We start from the raw sequence: 20,233 nt of genomic DNA, 5'->3' as shown, positions 1-20,233 counted from the left end.
ATTAATCAAATAAATTTTATCCATTAATTTAACATAGCCTATTAATACTGGAGATATTCCGTATAATATCACCAGTCATACCCCTTTTCAAAAAAAAAAAAAAAAAAACGAATTTCTGAATTATTATTCTCTATTGGCGGTTAATTCCATTGCGTCAAACTTTGATTATCCTTGAAAAAATTCATTTCACCTGCAACAAAGTATATTCTTTTTTGAACCTCTTTCATTATCATTATGGAATTTAAGAATATATTGGCCCGTTTAAAATGACGACAAATGATTGTATCCCCGAGGAGGCAAAGTCTTTGGATGATATTGAGTTTTGCGATGAGTCCTTTGAAGATGAATTGTTTATTATGAAACCAGATAAAGAAGTAGAGCATAAAAGAACAAAAAAATCAATTGAAGATTTAACGGATGAAGATTCAACAATATCAGGTGATTTTGACTTCAATGATCCAACAGAAAGTGATTATCACAGTATTAAGAATATTTTGGTTGGAACTCAATACATTCTAATAAAAAATTTAAATTTTCATGAGTTCGTAGATATTATATGTAATCAAGGAAACATTGGAACTACAGTAAGTATTTCAGATAATATTGTTGCTTTCTCAACAATTATCAATTTCAGGCAATATAGATTTGTGATGTCTGAAATTGCCTCATTTATTCAAGATAAAATAGGACAGTCAAAAGATTTTAGAAACTTGTTAGATTCTGTAATTTATGAGAAAAATATTGGTTTGATGGTAAACGAAAGAATATTAAACATCCCTCATGAAATCGTACCCGCCCTCTGTAACTGTTTAAAAGATGACATTCAATGGACACTTGATAACTTAGAAGACTTCCCACTAGAGGAGAGAGGATTCTATGACTGGGATTACATTATATTGTTTACAACTAGATATGTGTCTACAAAAGACCAAACATTGATACAATATCACAAATATGAGGAGGAACGAATCATTGATAATTCATTACATAAATTTATTTGGAAGGGCGAAAAGAAACAATGGTTTGGATCTGGGAACGAAAATGATACATTGTTGATGAGACAGGAATTTGTCATTGCAATACTAGACTATGAAACATTCAGAAGATGTTATTTTCATTGATATCACTAAATATTGACATTTATTTGCAGCACTACCCTACTTTTTTATCACCTCTTCTTTCTTTGCTTGCATCTTCCTCCAGCAATACCTGAATTACTCGTATTATTTTGATCATTATTTCCCATTTTTGAATTAGATGAGGATTCTATTTGTTGGGGCGGCTTCTGCTGTCTTGCTCTTAATTCATTAATTCCACTTCCTATTAAACCCAGGAACTGCCTCTTATTTAGTATTTCCCCGTTATGCGGGTTTCCATTAGAATCTAGTAGAGAATATCTGACCCTACCAAGAGATTTGTGATCTTTTGGGTGTCGTTTCCGCTCGATCTTGCAGGGTATCCCCAATTGAATACAAATCTCTGCAATCTCCGCCACCGTTGGGTTTTCAACACTATTTAAAAATGAGGCAACTCTCCCACTTGAGGTGGATCTCTCCTTATCCAAATATACAGGATATATAATCTTCCAGCGAGAACTATCACGAATTTGTTCTGTTTCATTATTTGTTACATTCATTTTTTATTCCCGTGATCAAAACTGAAAAAAAAAGAAAGAAAAAATTACGCGCGTTGATAATCAAAAATGCTTGACTTCAGTTGTATCCTCGAAGTAGAAATTCAAATTTGTATGTTTTGAATATTTAACTATATAAATACTTAATATCAAACCATAGAAAACCATTCCATATTCATATGCATCCCATATTAGGACCATAATCCAGGAAACTGAATAAATTGCGATTTTAATAACAATCTTAAAAAGCCTGAAAATCACCACTGTGTCATCTCCATTGTAATTATTCAATATAAATCGCCACTTGCAAACCCTTATGTTTTTTATAAGTAGAAACAAAAGTAACCAAACTTTTTTGAGGTCTATATCGAATTCATTCTCATCCGAACTGTATTGAAACATTATTAACAGGAATTTTACTTGAAAATTACTATTAAATGCTTCATTAGTTCACTTTCCATATTATGTGGAAGGTAACAAAAAAATGTTACGTGTAGGCGACGTAGGAATTCAATCGCACACAACTTCTACCTCAAAAATTGATAAATTTTTGTATCAATTGTTGCTCCCATTTTAATTGATTGCGAGATAGGTGCTCTGAAACAGTAAATTAAGAAAAATGTGGGCACTCATTTAATACTTACCTATCAATTACATCGCTTTTAACTTCTCTTGGACCCCAAACTCTTATTTGCCTAATTTATAAAGGTAAATAGCAGTTTAACGATGAATAAACATGCATTTCTCTTACTTACCTAATATGTGTATCCCTACCAGTTTGATGGTTCGCTAATATAGCAATCTATTATTTTTAAGTTAGATTCAAATGATTTTATTCGCCTCTTACCTGTATGCAAAATGTTGAAATATAATTTTGAGATTCACATATAGACTTGATTTTTCCTGGTCTTAAATGTCAATTCATTTACAAAAAAAGTATGTGGAAATAAACATTTACAATAAAAATATGGATAACTCACATTGCGTCTTTGAAGAAACTATCTGCTATTTCTCTCGGTGAAAGTGGGATTCTAATCCACCCATCTGGCTCTGATAGTTGCATTTCCTTTATTTCTTCAAGATCACCCTCCTGACTTCCAGATCTAATTGAAATAATTTGAGGTGTATAGCTTTCATCAATCTTGTACGCAAGGTATAGATCTATAACTGATATTTTTGTTTTTCTGGGAAATCTCAATGTAATTGTGTGAGGGCTTTGTCCATCACTCTGCCAAAATGTACTGGAATTATTATCCCTTAATTGAGAAATACCATTTCCAGGCTGTAAATAGTAAATTGATTAAGCTTAACTTTTGCCTCAGGCTTACCTTTGCAGAAGAAAGTGACCAAGATGCCATGTCGCCTATTTCTATTAATTCCGAGAACACATCATCATAAGTTTGATTAACAAGGTTAGGAATTCCAACATTTGACTCAATTAATGTTAGACTCATTATTAAATTATAAAAATTTACATTTGCCGGTTTTCATATAAAATATTTTCCTTTTTTCACCATCTCACATCAAGCGCTCTTTTTTCATGTAAAAAGCTATAACGAATCAATGTAGTTGCGCCTATTGATAAAAAAGAATTATTTGTTTAAAGTAATTAAACACTTGAATTTCTTTTCTTTTTAGAAATGTGATGTTTTGGCAGCGAAAAATAAGTGAATTTTTTATTAAGGCCACTTTTTTGTTCACACTCATAAATAAATTAGTTAGTTCATTAAACGGTGAATTCCACCTTTGTGAGGCCTCACAGATAAATGACACAAAAATCGGAGCTATTGGTGAAATAGTTAATAATAGGTATAAGCAAGGCACAATTGAGTATTATCTATGTATTTTTATAAGTTTTATTCTGGTAATAATTGGTGGAATTGCATCTGGGTTGACAACCGGGTTAATGTCCTTGGATGGTGTCCAACTTAGGGTGTTAATTCAGACAGGGAATGAAAAGGAAAAAAAGTGGGCATTCACTGCTTTAAATTTAATTAGAAGGCACCACCTTTTACTTGTAACCCTATTACTAACTAACTCAATATGTATGGAAGCTCTCCCACTATTCCTTGATCGAATTATTCCAAGTTGGTTGGCTGTATTTCTATCGGTTACTGCAATACTAATATTCGGTGAAATTTTACCTCAAGCAATATGTACAGGTAAATATCAACTGATGATAGCAGGAAGCTGTTCTAGTTTTGTTAATATTCTCATGCTTTGCTTATTTTTTTTTTCATGGCCAATTAGCAAGCTTCTGGACTATTTTGTTGGGAAAACAAATAAGGTCAATAATTTCTATGCAAGGGCACAACTAAAAGCATTGGTAGCTTTACATAGAAGAACTGGCGATATAAAAAACAAATCGATTTCCATTGTTCCTCTAATAACTGATATATCTAGGAATAAAAAAAAAAATAGTCACTTAATACAGATGAGAGCGAGAATCAAAGACGTAAAAAGTACAGACACAGTAAATGTGACAAAAAGTAACTTGAATGACCAATATTTAAATTTTACTCAACAATTAATAAATAGTGAAAGTGAAGTGTGCCTCACTCGATCACAATTGAAAAGTGTCAACGACTCCAAATCATTAAATACTGAAAACGGTTTGGCAAATGACGAGGTTACTATAATACAGGGTGTACTGGATATGGCGAATAAAAGTTTACTTGAACTTTCAGTACCATTAGAAAAGGTCTATATGTTACATATTGATTCTAAATTAGATCACTCATTACTAGAAGATATTTTGAGGGTAGGACATTCTAGGATACCGATTTTCTCTAAAAATAGGCACAATATCAAAGGATTGCTCTTAGTGAAATCCCTAATAACAATAGATCCAGATAAATCTGTAACAATAAAATCGCTCTTTGATTCAAAGCATCGCAACAAATATATTATTGAACCTATTTTCGCATATCCACAGACAAATCCATATGATGCGCTTAATGCTTTCCAGCAAGGACACTGTCACATTGCAATATTAACAAATTATGTCAGAGAATATACTGAATCGGCGAGAAACAATGTACCTTTACCTGAAAGGTGTGAGATAATAGGGATTGCAACTCTTGAAGACATTATTGAAGAAATCATTCAGGAGGAAATCATTGACGAATTTGATACAGATAGTTATATTGAGAATCAAAACTATTCAAATATGTGTGCGAGTGATCTAAACATAATTAAAACCTCTTCATTATTCAAATTCAATAAATCAATTAGCGATTACTTTAGTTTTGGATTTAAGAAATCAACAAAAAACAGGAAATACTACGAGGATAATTTTACTTCTGCCCCAGAATTATGGAACCCAATATATTCATCAAATAGGAGTTTGTAAGTCTACTATATTGATATTGTCACAAAAAATCCCACAAGAAACAATCATTATCTGAACATAAATTTCCAGGTAATAAAAATTCTTCAGGCACTCTTCCAGAAAAGCATTCACCCAGTCCATTCACAACTGAATGCTTATCTTCTACTAACCTTAATACGTCAAAGTCGATATCATAACCTTTATTACTCAAATAATATATTTTAAGATCATTTTTGTCAAAAAGAAGCGTTGATGTTTCGGTTAACGGTTTGGAATCAATTATCATTACAGAAAATTTGTGCTCGTTTTTGATTAAGTATATATCTAAAGCAATAAACTTTGCATTAAAAATCTTAAATAGATCATTGATAGCATTTTTTCCAGTAAAATAATAAAAAATACATTGAACTATATCTCTTTTTAAATCTTTATTTGTATTTAGTTCTTCATAATAATTGTAAATGTTTCTTTGGCTGATCCCAATGATCTTATATTCGTTTAACCTCTCAATCCACCCAAAAAACACTCTGAATTCAAACATTTCGTCCATTGCAGAGATGTATTCCCTCAACAATAATGTGTTTCTTATATTTTTTTTTTTTGCATTTTCGATATCGCAAGCGACCTTTGTTGATGCCTTTAGTAGTAGGAGTACATCTTCAAGGGTTTTACAACATAAACTTTTATCAGCATTGATCCATGTAGCATCCGTTGGGGTTGACCAAGTGAACTTTGGAACAACACCTAACGAAGTATAATTGTCAATAAGAAATAAGTCTTTGATCTCATCTAAACATTTTTTGGAATTTTCACTTAATAAATTGTAATTTATGGAATCCCCAATCTCAGATTCAAAGTACTCATCAATTAAAGAGTCTGGGATGCTTATTAGTTTACTTTGGATTGACGACACCGAATTTAACTCACAAATATTTCGGTACCAGCTAGATAACCCCTCATCTGTTATCTTTTCTGAACTCCAAAATGTTTCTTCACATCCCCAGATAAGACCTAGAAATGCTTTTAAAGGCTTAACTAATATATTTGCTTCAATTCTTTCGTGAATATTAGAAATATCTACAAATTTCGCCTTTATTTCATGTATAATATCGTTTAAACTTGAAATTTTAACTTCAGAATTTTCTGATATCAGTTCAGAAACGATTAGGCCATTTTGTATTTCATTACTAGAGTGCTTAGCCTCGATTGGGAATAGATTGACAACTTTTTTTAATGTATTAACTTTAATTTCTAGTAATATTGATGTCCTATCGTTAATAGAAAAAATTGACTTGCAAACTATGTCAGAAGTTTCTTTTAGTGGAATATGGTTTACTATTGGAACAATTTCAATAGGAAGCATCTTACGGCAAACGACAAATGTATCGTTTAGGTAAAATTCAAATTTGAATCCATTTTCAATTAGAAATTCAATTAGTCTCCAAGTTTCAGTTACAGAAAAGGAATTACAACTCATTTGATTACATATTTAAACGATAATAAATTTAATTTATTTGCTTTCAATTAAAGGTGTAGTTCAATGGTTAAGATAACTTATTAAATTTTTTTTTGCTTTAGCGGGAAGGCCTCTTTTCTCCAGACCAGTCGCCTGTTACATTAATATAAACCCAAAGAAAAATGAACGATCCAGAATTAATCTGGAACAATGTATGCAATAACTTTTGTTCGTTTAAAGTAAAGTAAGTTCAATCTTTTTGATTAAATATACAAGTTTTTATTATTATTTTTTCAACTTATTTTTAGATGTGAAAAAACAACATTTTGCAAAAATGAGTACAATGTCACTGGACTATGTAATCGTACATCTTGTCCATTATCAAATCTATTATATGCTACCGTAATTGAGCACGGAGGAGAATGTTTTTTATATATGAAAACGGCGGAAAGGGCACATACTCCGAGGTATCTATGGGAAAGAGTAAAACTCAGTAACAATTTTTTAACGGCAATTTCACAAATTAACCAAAATATGAAGAATGTGTTTGCTGAACAACAAATACTTAAGTGTAAACATAGACTTACTAGGATCCGCCAATCTTTAATTAGAGCAAGAAAAACTGCTTTAACAGCAAGGCACAAATTGGTCCCTATTAAGAAAAAAGTCGAGAGAAGGGAGGCTTCAAGGGAAATTAAGGCATTAAATGCAGCAAAGATAGAATGCGAAGTTGAAAATGAGCTTCTGCTTAGACTGAAGGAGGGTACGTATGGGGATGTATATAATGCAATCAGTAATGTTAGGAAGGAACGAGGTGATTCGGAAGACAATGAGTTAACTGAAAATGAAGATAAAGTTGAAAGAGAATTTCTAGAGTACATAGAAGATATTGGAAGCGAGCTTGATGATGAGCTCGATACGATTCACGAACAAGAATTACGAAGGTTTATTTCAAAAAAGAAGATAAACATTGAGTATGAAATTGACGAGGGAATCATACAAAGAGAATAGAAATATTACTTTTTAAATGGATCTTGTGTTGAAATCGAATATATGATATTTATACTATTTATTGATCCTCTGGAGTTGGAGATGAGACTGAAGAACGATATATCCATAGTTTTGGGCAATTTGTCAGTAAATCTTCTAAATCTAGTGTCGACATTGGAAATTGATCACCTATATAAATGTACATACCTCCATCAATTATGTCTTTTATTTGGATATGGAATGGTGATATTATAACCATCCCAGATACTTGAGATGAACCAATAGATCCTTCTCTGAACCAGATCTCCATACAATTCCTCCCCCTAACTATTCCAGTAACTTGTGCCCTAAGCGATCTTTCAATTACAACACGTAAATTTTTTATAGGAAACAGAGTGCTCCAATTCGTATATCCGTCAGTTATATCTGTAATGAATCCTTCTGTTTCCCTTTGCTTTTCTGGATCCAGCCAATCTGAAGCTCTAAGCAAAGTCAGTAAAGCAAGTAGATCGTAGTCAACACGCATAGATACAGCAGGATTTTTTCTCCATAGATAATAGATTCGTTTTATTGTATCAAAAAAATTAGATACATTAACTTTTTCATCTACGCATTCCGGGAAACTCTTGCTGTTGCATAGAATGAACTTGCTCAGCTCCAAAACGTCTTCAGAACGGTATGAATACTCAGAAAGATCTTTTTTTAGTCTTTGTGCACCAATATCCTCATTTTTCGTATCAGATAACATTAAATATGAATATAATATACAAACAGTTCAAAACTTAAAGCTTTACACTGAAGATGTTTTTAGCTTATTTTCTTTTAATTTAATGTGATATTGCCGCCATTCTCTCCGGAAAGCAATGCCAGAGTGGGAATATCATTCGTTTGGTATTCCTATATTCTTGGATAAAATAATGTAAGGTTCATCGGTAGGTGATATTTCATCAACAGTGAATTCACATTTATTTGAATAGAACCTTCTAGCACCCATATTTTCCTTTAATACAGTACACATTATTTTTTCTAGTCTCATCTTTTCACATATTTTTCCAAATATATCTACCAAGAGTTTTCCACACCCATTCCCTTTATATAATGACTGTAGTTCATACATATATCCAACTAAATATATTTTACCTTGGATGTCACCTTCTAATTCAATTCTAAAACACAGGAAGGAGGCTATTTCAATTTCTGATCCAAAGTTACCACTTAAGTTGACATTATGATGTTCTCCTGATGAGTAGTCTTGAATTTCATCTTTTTTTCTATATATTATTATATAGTTACACATCTCATTGGATAACTCTTGAAATTTAAGGTCGTCACTCCAACCATTTTTCCAAATATCACCCCACGGGTTTTGATCATATAATTCCTTCATATTATAACGTGTTATATCTAACATTTGTTTAATATGTTTATCACCAAGTTCACTCCTCCTGACAACTTTTATTTCTAAATCCTTAGATATCAAAAATAGTCGTTCATATAAAGAATCCAGGAAAAAATTGTCGAGTATCAGATTAAAGTAATCTCTGGATGTTTTTATCTCTTCATTTATGGTATTTAAAATTCGTACTTTATCTTGTTTCACACATAATTTGGATTTTTTATTTTTTTCTTTTCGCTTCATTAGTAAAGTTTGAGCGCAGGAATTCTTTGTTATTTTTTTCTTTTGTAAATATGCCCTTTATTAAACAAAACTAAATGAGTAATAAATTAGCATGCATAAATAAATGTGGAAAGAGGAAACGTTTTCAAATACAATTATCAAAATACAAGAAATCTTATGTCAGAAAAGTGTTCGATGTGAAGATTAAAAATATCACAATTGATATTTTTAAAATAATTCCCCATATTTGTTACCGACAAAGGAAAATAACTGCAGGATTGGATAGTGACCACTTAGGTATATTTTTAAAAGTTCAAATTCAACTGAGAAAACTTTCATACCTAGTTCTTTCTTTAAAATTCAATTCAGATAAATTCTTTTTCTTTGCATTTTTTGAGTTTTTCAGAAATATTGTTGAAAAATTAATATATTGGCTTTCCACCACAGATGAGAACATAGTACTTGTTATCATTAATTCATTTCCTATTATAATAAATATTGTTGAAAATATAAAGAAAAAAAACATAAGGTCAAGAAAAAAATGTAGGTTTATGAATACCTTTGATTATATGTACATTGAAAAACTCACTAAAAGATTCATACAAATACTAAGTTTATTTAGTACATCCATCCATGTCGGAACTAGAGTTTCATGTATTTTCAATATGAATTCTTTGACAAAGGCTGATAGTTTTGATATGAGAATGTTAGATGAAGCATTTTTACCTCAAAATTCACAGTTTGAATATGTTAATACTTCTGTGAATAATCCCGGTACCGTTTTTGATACAACTGCTACTGTGTCCCAAGGTTTAACAACAAAATTTAGCGAATTTAAAAAAAGCGTGTTATTTTCCTCCAAGTTTTCCCTAATAAAATTTTTTAAAATAACTTCTATTAAAGGTGTAGAAAGTGAGATCTATGATAAAGGTTGGTTATATAAGCGACTTGAAGATGAGTCACCTGCGGTAAGATTTGAAATTTTTATAATGATAAACGACATATTTAAATCAAAAAAATTATCTATGTCAGACTCGTTTATGAATAGAATTAACGATATAGTATTTGACTATTTTCTTGACGAAAATATCGCAATTCAAACCTTAGTATCCGAAATGATAATAACGATTTCTCGGAACATACCAATAAGCACTGAAAATATTTCAAAAATAACACCAACTATAAATGACTGCAATACAAATACAAAAAATAATTTATTTAGAATTGCTGCATTTGGTGTATTTCTTGATTCAGAAGGTTTAATTAAGTTAATCACAACTCTAGTGGATTCTACTGAATTACTGGATGAAATATCGTTCTACAATATCATCCCCTTTATCGTTAAAAATAATTTAAATATTGCAAATGAAATAATTAATGGCCTATTTGACAGATATTTTGAAAAAGAAGGATTTCGTCGTGGATTATTATTAATATTTACATATTGGACAATTTGGAAGTCACCTTCAGTAATAAATAAAATAAGTCCAAAGTTATTATTGCTTTATCCCACCGCAAAACTTTACTTCTTCCAATTCATACCCGAAATTAGGTCTAGTTTACCAAATGTATTTAATATTGAACCACATTCAATAGAAACTCGTGAACATGTATATTGGATGCCTCAAAATAAATTTGAACTTAATAGGCAAGACAGGCAATGTCACAAGTTTTCAGAACCTGGAATTATATTAAAAGCAAGAGAAATCAAAGCTTTGACCAACTATGATAATCAAAAAACGTTGATGGAAGCAATTTTATTAGACTACGAACCGATGAAATATATTTTGAATTATTCAAACACGAATTTAATCTCTAAACATTATTTTAGAAAAAGTAAGAAGGGCCTATTAACCGTATTGGATATTATTGAATCATCAAAAAAGTTGGTGTATAGAAATTCTTTTCGAATAAATGTTCTTTCAAGGATTAATAATGTTCTTTTGGCATTGCTTCCTAGCACAAATATCAATTTAATAGGATTTTTACTTGAAGGTACTAATATTTCTGAGCTATTCTCATTCAGAAACTACGGTTTAATCAGTGATCAAAAACTTTGTCAAATATATTGTAATTCTATATATGGATTATCGAAAAAATCCAGGTATAAGATAATTTTTTCTTGTTTTTTTATTTCTGTACCATTTATTACTGATTCAACTCAACGCAATAATGAGGAATTAATAACATATCCAAAAAATAAGAATTGCTTATCCGTCCTTAATAGAGAGGAACGGCTCAAAAACTTCTGGAATTTGTTTTGTAATTGCATGTTTTGCAAAAATTATCTTATTAATTGTAAATCAACCTTTAAACACTCTAAATTATCAAAGATGATTTTTTCTAATAAAGGTGAAGAGAATCATGCAAAAACTCTCGTTTTCCCATTCAGGGTTATTAGAGAGATACCAATAAATATAAGTTTCAATGTTTGCGATATGGGAAAAAAACACTTGAAATCAATTAAATTACTTAATTCAAATGTTAATATATTTATTCAAATACCAAGAATCCTTCGGTTTTCACTTTTATCTGATGAATCAAGAAATGTCTGTATAAAAAAAGATTATTCTACTGGTGAGTATTCAAATATATTAGAAGAATTGAACTCTATGAATTTTTTTTCAAGAAAACCTGTTGAGATTCACTCAAATTCTGCGTTCAGAACTTCTAAATTTAGTGCTAGGAGTAACTTAGAAAACGAAGCAATTGAAATTATGAGTTCTGAATTGAAATTCAATACCAGAGATGTTCGTATATCTTCTCTCTACAAGGAAGTCAAAAGAATCACAGTTCGTTACTCAATTCCAGTCATATATGACCACCCACTCGCCTCCCCAGTTCCTATATTCGCATCAATAAAAAATTATAAATTCGGATGTATGAATATAGCATCTAATATTTGCTCCCTTGAAATCCATCCAGATGATATGAAATGGAGCTAACTTTCATTTTTTCTCTCATCTTTAAATCTTGAATTTCATGTGCAACTTATGGCGCTATCTTAGTCTTGTTTATCTTTTCATATTTATTCATGTCCCCGTTTCTTGTAAACGAAAATGAACTTACTGAAGACATAAAGCTACAGTTTGATAGTAGTGTAAGGTTCTCAGATTTTCCTCTTCATTATGATATTGTTGATTCCTTGACGTGTAATGGGTACATCTTTCCTTCGCCTGTACAGTATCACCTGTTAAGTCAGGACATTGATGAAAATTTATTAGTTCAAGCGAAGTCTGGTACAGGGAAAACTATTGCTTTTACTGTGTATATAATAAACAAAATTTTGTTCAAACTAGATGATAATGAAACACAAACGCTTAATAGGGAGGAGATATTAGTGCTTTTTATCGCTCCAACGAGGGAGATTTGCATTCAAATTAACGATACCGTATCAACCTTAACCAATAATATTAAAGGTAAATACTCTATTACAGGTTTATGTTGTCTTGGTGGAAGTCCTATATCTGAAGATATCGATAAATTTCGTGATAAGTCACGCATATTACTTACCTCTACACCAGGAAGATTCATTCAGTTAACTAAAACTAATTGCATTAAGCCTTTAATTCCTGATAAAATAAAAAGTTCTCTTATTTGCCTTTTGCTTGATGAAGCAGATCGTTTATTTGAGGGTTGTTTTATTCGGCAGACCAAATACATTTTGAATTTATGTATATATTCTCAACTTATTGCCTTCTCTGCAACATTCCCACAGGAAAAACTTCAAATGATCAAAACTACACTAAAAAATGTTAAATTAAAATATAAATCTACGAAAGGCATTGAACTCAGGCAAATTCAATTATGTGCCTCTCTAAGACCTAATAAAATTGATGATAATTCCACTATTAAAGTTTACGATAAAGTCTTTGAAATGTCAGAAAAAAATAAAGAACAAGAAGATTCAATCCTTTATATTTCAAGAATAGTTGGAAGTCCAATACTGAAGGGTGTCAAATTCTTATTATTTGACGACATACTTGAATATTCAATGCTGAGAAATTATTTTGATGAAAACGACTATTTTCAGTGGTCCTGTTGTATAAATTCAATTGTCAAAATATTATTTAAAGTCCCATTTAGGCAGTCAGTTATATTCACAAATAACAGTTCGCTGGGGTACAAGATAACAGTGGCACTAAAATCCATTGGTATTCCGGTAATGTATACCAACGGAAGGAGATCTCAAGCAGAGCGTGAAAAAATATTTCTAGCTTTAAAAAGGAATGTATGCAGAATTGTTGTTTCATCTGATTTGTTTTCACGCGGAGTCGATGTAAAAAGAATAGATTTAGTCGTTAATATTGATATGCCAATAGACAAAGAAACATTTCTCCATAGATCCGGAAGAACAGGGAGGTTTGGTCAAACAGGAGTCGTTGTCTGTATACCTACCTGTAAAACGGAATACGATTCCTTCTCTTATATTTTTAGTCAACTAGGAATTCAATATCAGAGTTTCACTGAATACTGTAATGAACATGATAAAAAAATAATTAGAAGTAACAATTACGAGATGATTGAACAGAAATATATATCAAATTTGCATTCATTTAACAAGAGCAACTCATTTAAAGAAGATTCAATAGATAAATGTATGGACACAAAAAAAGTAAATTTTCGCCCACAAGTAAGAAATTTAAATTCAAAAATCTCTTCCACTGAGCACATTCTTGAGGGAACTAGTTTCCTCAGAATCGAAGAAGTTGATGAAATAATATTGAATATTTGGAGGAAACCTTTGGGAGGAGTTGTCTTTGAGTGATAAGAAAACTTGTAAACATCTTTCATTTTATTATTTTTTTTTGTGATAAGAATAATCTGAATTAGGTATTAATTATATTTACCCGAATAAAATCGGAAATATTTACATTTTGTCAATTCTATTCCCATATAGTATTTTATAACTCCATTTAATTAAATGTTCTTCGAAATAAACGGAAATAGTGATTTATATTTTAGACTGGAGGATTGTTGAAACATCCATAAAAGTCAAAGATCATCATATTTAATAGTTTTTCTGATATCAAACTGATTATTGTGTCTATTTTGCAGTGTTGAATTTGGTTTTGGAGTGTCCCAATCTTTAAAGTAGTTTCTATCATATGGTATGGGTCTCTGATACTTGTTGTATTTTGATCTGGTAGGTCCTGTTGTAGCAAATTGATAATGGCCCCTCTTTAAATAGTTAGAAGTTGAGTCATCAAGGCTTGGATGAATGAGGTAAGAAAATTTATCAGATAGCGGTTTTATAACTCTTTCAAAAGTTAATTCATCCTTAATAACCTCAAGGAAATCAGTATGCTTCTTATTTAAGTGCTTGTTTACAAACTCCTCTCCCTTAAATTGCTTAAGGCATCTACCACATTGCCACCTATCTGGTTTCTTCCTAATAGTGTGCTGTTCACAATATCTCTTCCAGTTAAATAAAAGTACTTCATCGTTATCAGATACAAGTTCAGGTATTAGCTCGAATAAAGAAGGTAAATTAAGGAAACCCTCGATGTTCCTATTTAATTGCGTCAGCGCAGATTTACTTTGTTGATTCTCAATAAGATTATCGTAAGTCTGAATTTCAGACATAAGTGCTTCATTTCTCAACCAACCGCCTTTAAATCTATTTCTCATGATGGTTTCAATATAACCTCTAGATAGAAACAAAAGACTTCTGTGTGAATTAAACAATTCGGGTTTTAATTGAATAAAAGCAGAATCCGTCCCGTGTGTAGACGATATCGTGTCAGAAAAATCAGAATTATTCCCATTTTCTGTATAATTTGGATGATTTTCAACTTGGCTTTGAAATAATTTTGCTACTGTAAATGTGTAATAGTCAATGCCATGCACAAATCTTAGGTAAACAGCCAGAATATCTACGATCTTCTTAATATCTATTGCATTTTTCTCGAACATATTCTCGATAATTTTGTTAATTTTAGACTCGATATTTTGATCTCTTTCTATCTTTTCGATTATTTTCATCATATTTTTTTTGTCTGAGCAAAGTTGCTCATTCGTAGAAAATATTTTTGGTAATGTTCCAAACCTTGTAGGCACATTATCGTTGAAGAGTTTCGCCTGAACGACATATATATAATATTTGAGTCCATTTTGTCCGACACTATTTTGACAATCCTGTACTTCTTCGTGATGACCCAATTCTAAATAAGATTGAGAAATTTTTTGTGTAGTAAATGAAGATTTAATAATCTTCCCTTTAATTCCTTCAAAAGCATTGTTTCTATTTTCTTTATTGTCAAATAAAACGTAGCATTGCCTATTTAATATTCCACGATTGAACTTTGGAGTAGAAAGACTTAAATCTAGAAAACCTCTACATGCTCCAAATGTCCCATCTGAAAGTGGAAATTGATTCGTGAAATAATCTAGAATATCAAGATAAGAAATGTAGATCGGCACCTCAGTCAATAAAAGAACGTGAGAATTCATATTAACCTCAAAATAAGGTTCCCCTAATACGGTGACGTGGTCAAAATTACTAAGTTCCTCTCTTTCTGAAGTATTCGTTTGATATTCATAATTACTATCAAAAGAAACAACTCTATTTATTGAACAAAATTTTCCGTTAACTAGCTTATTAATAAATAAATCAACCCTTTTAACAACTAAATTCCTTCTCTCTTCAACTATCTTCTTAATCCAGATAGGATGAAATTTTTCCAACAGAAACGGAGAAGATTTATTCGAATCAATAAAATCTGACTTATTTCTCTGGACATACTTCGTTTTATAAGAATCGTACATTTCAATAAGCTCATTAGGGGATAAGTTGTCACTTTGAGCAAGTGTGAATTGTTTGAATGTCATAAGGTTTGGAACTGAATCTTCATTGAGACTAACAATATTTTGATTCAATGGTTGAGCAAATGTCTGTTCGGCCGAAGGTGGAATTTGATTCTGGAAGCAGCTACCAAAGAGGGGATTTAAATCTCTTCTATTACTATCCATTTCCGATAAACCAATATTTACAATTATACTTGAGACTAATATTCTTTTTCTTTCAAACTAACAAGGGTGGTGATTTATGTAAATAAAGAGACGCTTGAAATAGGCGGTAGAAAGTATTAAGGTATCTAAAAAAGAAGTTTTTAAAAGCTTTTTAAAATGTGAGGTAATAATAGTTTGATGTTGATTCAAGTCAATAAAATAATAATATCGAGCGGAGTTTTTTCCAGTAACTTTGCGGAATTTGCCCCCGTTGTATTGAGGATACAATGTGAGCTATTCACAATAAGTTCATGCGGTGATGTTTCAGAGTTGAAACCACCGGTTCAATCGAAAATTATGTTGGTTCATAAGTTTCCAGATGATTCAAAAGATTTTATACATATTGATTTCTTTTTTGAAGTGAATATCGATGAAGTGATCACTTTCTCTCCATTCTGCAATTATTCGGTTGTTTGCTTATTTAAAATTTTGAACGAGAACGCGAAGGATATCGATAATTTTGAAATAGGATATTCTTTGTTACCAATATTTAATATAGAGGGATATGTTTCTCAGGAAACAATTTTAATACCTATAGTTCCTGAATATCAGAAGAGTACAAAAAATCTACCTATTTTTCAAAAAAACTGTGTCAGAAATTATAAGGCATTTTTTCCAATGAAATATTTTGCAAATTTATTGGATGATGGTAAGCTAAATGGTCTATCTCTAGGTTATATGGCAGTCTCGATTAATTTTGGTAAGCATTCAACTCTTTCTTGTTTTAAAGAAAATAGAATATTATCAAGTGAATTAAGTTTCGAATGTGATTTTAAGGTTAATTACACTCAATTCATAAATTTTCTATGTACGAACTCGAATCTCTTTAGAAATAAGGAATCTAATCGAAAAAAACCTTGTTCAAAGATGCACGATAATAATTTGTTCTCTGTTAAACGCTCTTATTCCGCTTTAAAAACTCGATTTGATAGTTTAAAATTAGAAGGTGGCACTATCAATAATGGTTTGAGAGTTAAAATTGAATCAAATATTATGAGACTTTATATCTTATATATTTCTGCGTTAGAAAAGGATATGTTTAAGAGTGAAGTTGAAATTTTATGGGAATATAGATATATTCTTCCATTTTTCAAGGGTGGGATTCCATTGTTACTCGATAACATTGACCTAAAAGATGATTCAATAGTTAAAGAAATAACTAAATTACTTGAAAGTATTCAGTCTTTTAATGAAATACCAAAAAAAAGTAGCATTCATCTTGAGGACTCTTTGAACCTGCTCTCTGGAGATTACAGGGAATATGAATTCATACGTATATTTGCTATTAACAATTTAAGGAGTTGTACGAGGGATGAGTTAAAACTTATTTTACCACAACTTGTTCAGTCACTCAGATATGAAGTTAATTCTGAGTTATCAAACTTTCTAAAAAAATATGTCACACTTGATCTTGAACTTTCAATAGAGCTACTTTGGCTATTAGTTTCTGAAATTTCTGACTCAGAGTCTACATATGTATTTGAAAGAACGGTTATTAAAATAATAGATGAATTAATTGATCCAGAGAACTCTGTTTCGAATGGAAATTACAAAAAACAATGTTGTATCTATCATAATAATCTCGAAATAATTGATTTGTTTTTATCACAACTACGATTTAGATTTACACTGTTATGGATTTACAACGTCTCAATAGAAGAATGTAGGAGGGAAAGACTAGAGAAAAAGATTCTGAAATTTCAGAATGTATTACAAGATTTTGAAGTTGGAAATATTTCTAATTATTCACATGAAGTATTTTCAAACTCTCCAGCTATTGGTAGGATAGTTTTAAAACTCTCAAACTCAATAAAATATATGACAGAAAATGAATATAAGCTTATAAAGAACTGCAGAAAAATTAATTCAGATAAAAGTTTGTACTCTTCGAAAATAGTTTGGGAATCAAAAAATTTTTATTCAAACAATATACATGAACATATTGAAAATATTGGACTTCCAATACTTAATATCACAAATTTGAGTGAACCATTGCCCTTGCCTATTGATATAAATAAGGCACTCATTGGAATTGTGCCAAATGAAAGTTTCATAATAAAGTCTACGCTTTGCCCATTCATTTTATCTTGCAGAATTGCAATACTAGATAACCTTGATCAGATAAAGATATTGGATTATGATCCAAGGGATGAAAGCTCCTATTCTTCAGAGTTCATATATCCAGTTATTGAGTCAAAGTACATGTATAAGGTAGGCGATGATCTAAGACAAGATCAACTTGTCATTCAGTTACTTGAAATTTCGAGTAAATTACTTCAAGAGTGGAATGTTACCAATTCTATTACAACATACAAAGTTCTTTCATTTTCTAAGAATGACGGTTTGATACTTTTTCTTGAGGACTTTCATTCAATAGGTACGCTGAGGAAGAAATACGGCAAGAACTGCATTCTTCAGTACTGGGCAGCTATTCACGATACTCAAATTGATAAGATACCAGGAGCTATTGTCAATAAATTCATCGTAAGTTGCGCAGTGTATAGTGTAGCCACTTTTATTGTTGGGGTTGGAGATAGACATTTGGATAACCTTTTGGTCGGTAAAAATGGTGATTTCTTACACGTTGACTTTGGATATATATTCGGTGAAGATCCAAAACCATTTCCACCACCAATGAAGATATGTTCAGAAATGATAGAAGCAATGGGTGGGATAAACTCAAATGGATTTAAACTATTTGTTGATAAATGTTGTGAGTTCTACAGATATATTCGAAGGAGATCGTGGTTGTTTATAAATTTACTGCTTCTAATGGTTGATAGTGGTATTAAAGATTTTGATTCGAGGTTCGGTAGTAGTAACAAAGCGGTTTTAATTAAAATAAAAGAGAAGTTTAGGCTTGAACTTAGTGAAATGGAGGCAGAAGATTACTTAAGGGAAATAATAATGACTTCTTCAAAAGCATTGTTTCCAGCGGTTGTAGACACACTACATGAATGGGCATTATATTGGAAGTAAATAATTGATTTCATATATTAGTGAAGGGAATTGAATTGTTATTCGTCCCGCAGAGAGACGCTATTTTTTTTCTTTTTTTTCCTATTGAAATGTCTACACATTTAACTCGGAAGAGGTTTGACAAAAGTAAGCATTTTGAATTTATAAGGAACTTGTACTATCATAACGATGGTAATCAAGGATTATATGGCATTCCCATTAAGGCATCTGGGATTTTCTGGGGGGTGGGCACTTTAATGCTATTGAGAAAATCTTTGATGCCGAGTCAAGAACAAAAAATTAAGGAATTAGAAGCTAATATTCTTGATTTCATTGAAAGTTGCAAGGTAGTCATAGATGATGAAGGGACTATGGTGGGCTACTCACAGAATGTTGGTTTGGATGCGAATATTGTGTCTACATATTATGTAGTTCTAATCTCACTGATGATTGGGAAAATAGACAGGTTAGACTCGGAGAAAGTTTCAAATTGGATATTGTCTCTTCAAAATGAAGATGGCTCTTTTAATAGTGATGGTTATTTAGAAACGGATGTTAGGTTTGTTTACTGTGCAGTATCTTCCTTGACAATTTTGAACAAACTTGAAAAAATTAATGTAGAGAGTACATTGTTATATTTACTCCGTTGCCATAATGACGATGGAGGGTTCGGTTGCAATCCATGTTCGGAATCCCACGCTGCATACACCTTCTGTTGCACTTCATCTCTAGTATTGTTAAATTCCCTTGATTTGATTGATACGGAAAGGTTGGGGATTTGGTTGTGTGAGAGACAGTTACTTTGTGGAGGTTTCAATGGAAGGCCAGAAAAAGCACCTGATGTCTGCTATTCGTGGTGGATCTTTTCCGTACTTTTCGTTTTGAATAAAACAGGGTTTGTAGATAGAGAATTGCTAGAAATGTATATTCTAGATTCCCAGGACGTCGCTGATGGAGGGATTTCAGACAGACCTGGAAATATACCGGACGTATTCCACACCTTTTTTGGGGTAGCAGCCCTATCTCTTATGAGAACAGACACCACTCTGTGTCCAGTCAGTCCCATATTTGCAGTTCCACTTTCGGATTTAGATTTTTTGGGCATAGGTTAAGGATACCATTTTACATATATAGCAAATACTTCATCTATGTCCTTTCAATTAATGTATGTTTGGTGATATTTATTCGATTTTTTTTATTCCTATAGGTGTTTGTATTTCTTATTCATCTTGTTGT

At 31.3% G+C, this 20,233-nt stretch overlaps 14 protein-coding genes across 14 annotated transcripts; 7 read left to right on the top strand and 7 right to left on the bottom strand.

Annotated features, from left to right (window-relative positions):
- Positions 1-266: 266 nt before the first annotated feature.
- On the top strand, positions 267-1,121 carry FG379_001034 (uncharacterized protein; the record flags this gene model as incomplete). Its single annotated transcript, XM_067327673.1, has 1 exon — positions 267-1,121. One exon carries the CDS (start codon positions 267-269, stop codon positions 1,119-1,121), a length of 855 nt encoding a protein of 284 aa, XP_067184285.1.
- A 47-nt stretch (positions 1,122-1,168) lies between these two features.
- FG379_001033 (signal recognition particle SPR19) lies at positions 1,169-1,636 on the bottom strand (the record flags this gene model as incomplete). The annotated part of the gene is made up of 1 exon (XM_067327672.1): positions 1,169-1,636. The coding sequence occupies one exon, from the start codon at positions 1,634-1,636 to the stop codon at positions 1,169-1,171; it is 468 nt and encodes a 155-aa protein (XP_067184284.1).
- Positions 1,637-1,696: 60 nt separating this feature from the next.
- Positions 1,697-2,035, bottom strand: FG379_001032 (uncharacterized protein; the record flags this gene model as incomplete). Its single annotated transcript, XM_067327671.1, has 1 exon — positions 1,697-2,035. The coding sequence occupies one exon, from the start codon at positions 2,033-2,035 to the stop codon at positions 1,697-1,699; it is 339 nt and encodes a 112-aa protein (XP_067184283.1).
- A 125-nt stretch (positions 2,036-2,160) lies between these two features.
- On the bottom strand, positions 2,161-3,087 carry FG379_001031 (anaphase-promoting complex; the record flags this gene model as incomplete). Its single annotated transcript, XM_067327670.1, has 6 exons — positions 2,161-2,230; positions 2,278-2,328; positions 2,389-2,435; positions 2,481-2,541; positions 2,614-2,915; positions 2,962-3,087. 6 exons carry the CDS (start codon positions 3,085-3,087, stop codon positions 2,161-2,163), a joined length of 657 nt encoding a protein of 218 aa, XP_067184282.1.
- A 191-nt stretch (positions 3,088-3,278) lies between these two features.
- Positions 3,279-4,985, top strand: FG379_001030 (CBS domain multi-pass transmembrane; the record flags this gene model as incomplete). Its single annotated transcript, XM_067327669.1, has 1 exon — positions 3,279-4,985. The coding sequence occupies one exon, from the start codon at positions 3,279-3,281 to the stop codon at positions 4,983-4,985; it is 1,707 nt and encodes a 568-aa protein (XP_067184281.1).
- Positions 4,986-5,004: 19 nt separating this feature from the next.
- FG379_001029 (hydrolase) lies at positions 5,005-6,441 on the bottom strand (the record flags this gene model as incomplete). Its single annotated transcript, XM_067327668.1, has 1 exon — positions 5,005-6,441. One exon carries the CDS (start codon positions 6,439-6,441, stop codon positions 5,005-5,007), a length of 1,437 nt encoding a protein of 478 aa, XP_067184280.1.
- A 161-nt stretch (positions 6,442-6,602) lies between these two features.
- On the top strand, positions 6,603-7,431 carry FG379_001028 (uncharacterized protein; the record flags this gene model as incomplete). The annotated part of the gene is made up of 2 exons (XM_067327667.1): positions 6,603-6,664; positions 6,729-7,431. The coding sequence occupies 2 exons, from the start codon at positions 6,603-6,605 to the stop codon at positions 7,429-7,431; spliced, it is 765 nt and encodes a 254-aa protein (XP_067184279.1).
- Positions 7,432-7,489: 58 nt separating this feature from the next.
- FG379_001026 (uncharacterized protein) lies at positions 7,490-8,158 on the bottom strand (the record flags this gene model as incomplete). The annotated part of the gene is made up of 1 exon (XM_067327665.1): positions 7,490-8,158. One exon carries the CDS (start codon positions 8,156-8,158, stop codon positions 7,490-7,492), a length of 669 nt encoding a protein of 222 aa, XP_067184277.1.
- A 132-nt stretch (positions 8,159-8,290) lies between these two features.
- FG379_001025 (uncharacterized protein) lies at positions 8,291-9,049 on the bottom strand (the record flags this gene model as incomplete). Its single annotated transcript, XM_067327664.1, has 1 exon — positions 8,291-9,049. The coding sequence occupies one exon, from the start codon at positions 9,047-9,049 to the stop codon at positions 8,291-8,293; it is 759 nt and encodes a 252-aa protein (XP_067184276.1).
- A 74-nt stretch (positions 9,050-9,123) lies between these two features.
- On the top strand, positions 9,124-11,973 carry FG379_001024 (uncharacterized protein; the record flags this gene model as incomplete). Its single annotated transcript, XM_067327663.1, has 1 exon — positions 9,124-11,973. The coding sequence occupies one exon, from the start codon at positions 9,124-9,126 to the stop codon at positions 11,971-11,973; it is 2,850 nt and encodes a 949-aa protein (XP_067184275.1).
- Positions 11,974-12,062: 89 nt separating this feature from the next.
- On the top strand, positions 12,063-13,796 carry FG379_001023 (Dhh1-like SF II RNA helicase; the record flags this gene model as incomplete). Its single annotated transcript, XM_067327662.1, has 1 exon — positions 12,063-13,796. One exon carries the CDS (start codon positions 12,063-12,065, stop codon positions 13,794-13,796), a length of 1,734 nt encoding a protein of 577 aa, XP_067184274.1.
- A 227-nt stretch (positions 13,797-14,023) lies between these two features.
- FG379_001022 (uncharacterized protein) lies at positions 14,024-16,000 on the bottom strand (the record flags this gene model as incomplete). The annotated part of the gene is made up of 1 exon (XM_067327661.1): positions 14,024-16,000. One exon carries the CDS (start codon positions 15,998-16,000, stop codon positions 14,024-14,026), a length of 1,977 nt encoding a protein of 658 aa, XP_067184273.1.
- A 177-nt stretch (positions 16,001-16,177) lies between these two features.
- FG379_001021 (phosphatidylinositol 3-kinase) lies at positions 16,178-19,018 on the top strand (the record flags this gene model as incomplete). Its single annotated transcript, XM_067327660.1, has 1 exon — positions 16,178-19,018. One exon carries the CDS (start codon positions 16,178-16,180, stop codon positions 19,016-19,018), a length of 2,841 nt encoding a protein of 946 aa, XP_067184272.1.
- An 89-nt stretch (positions 19,019-19,107) lies between these two features.
- Positions 19,108-20,109, top strand: FG379_001020 (Rab geranylgeranyl transferase beta prenyltransferase alpha alpha toroid fold; the record flags this gene model as incomplete). The annotated part of the gene is made up of 1 exon (XM_067327659.1): positions 19,108-20,109. One exon carries the CDS (start codon positions 19,108-19,110, stop codon positions 20,107-20,109), a length of 1,002 nt encoding a protein of 333 aa, XP_067184271.1.
- Positions 20,110-20,233: the final 124 nt, after the last annotated feature.

This window comes from Cryptosporidium bovis (genome assembly GCF_009768925.1).
Source record: "Cryptosporidium bovis isolate 45015 chromosome Unknown contig_2, whole genome shotgun sequence".
NCBI lineage: Eukaryota > Apicomplexa > Conoidasida > Eucoccidiorida > Cryptosporidiidae > Cryptosporidium > Cryptosporidium bovis.
This window is presented reverse-complemented; position numbering and strand designations above follow the sequence as displayed.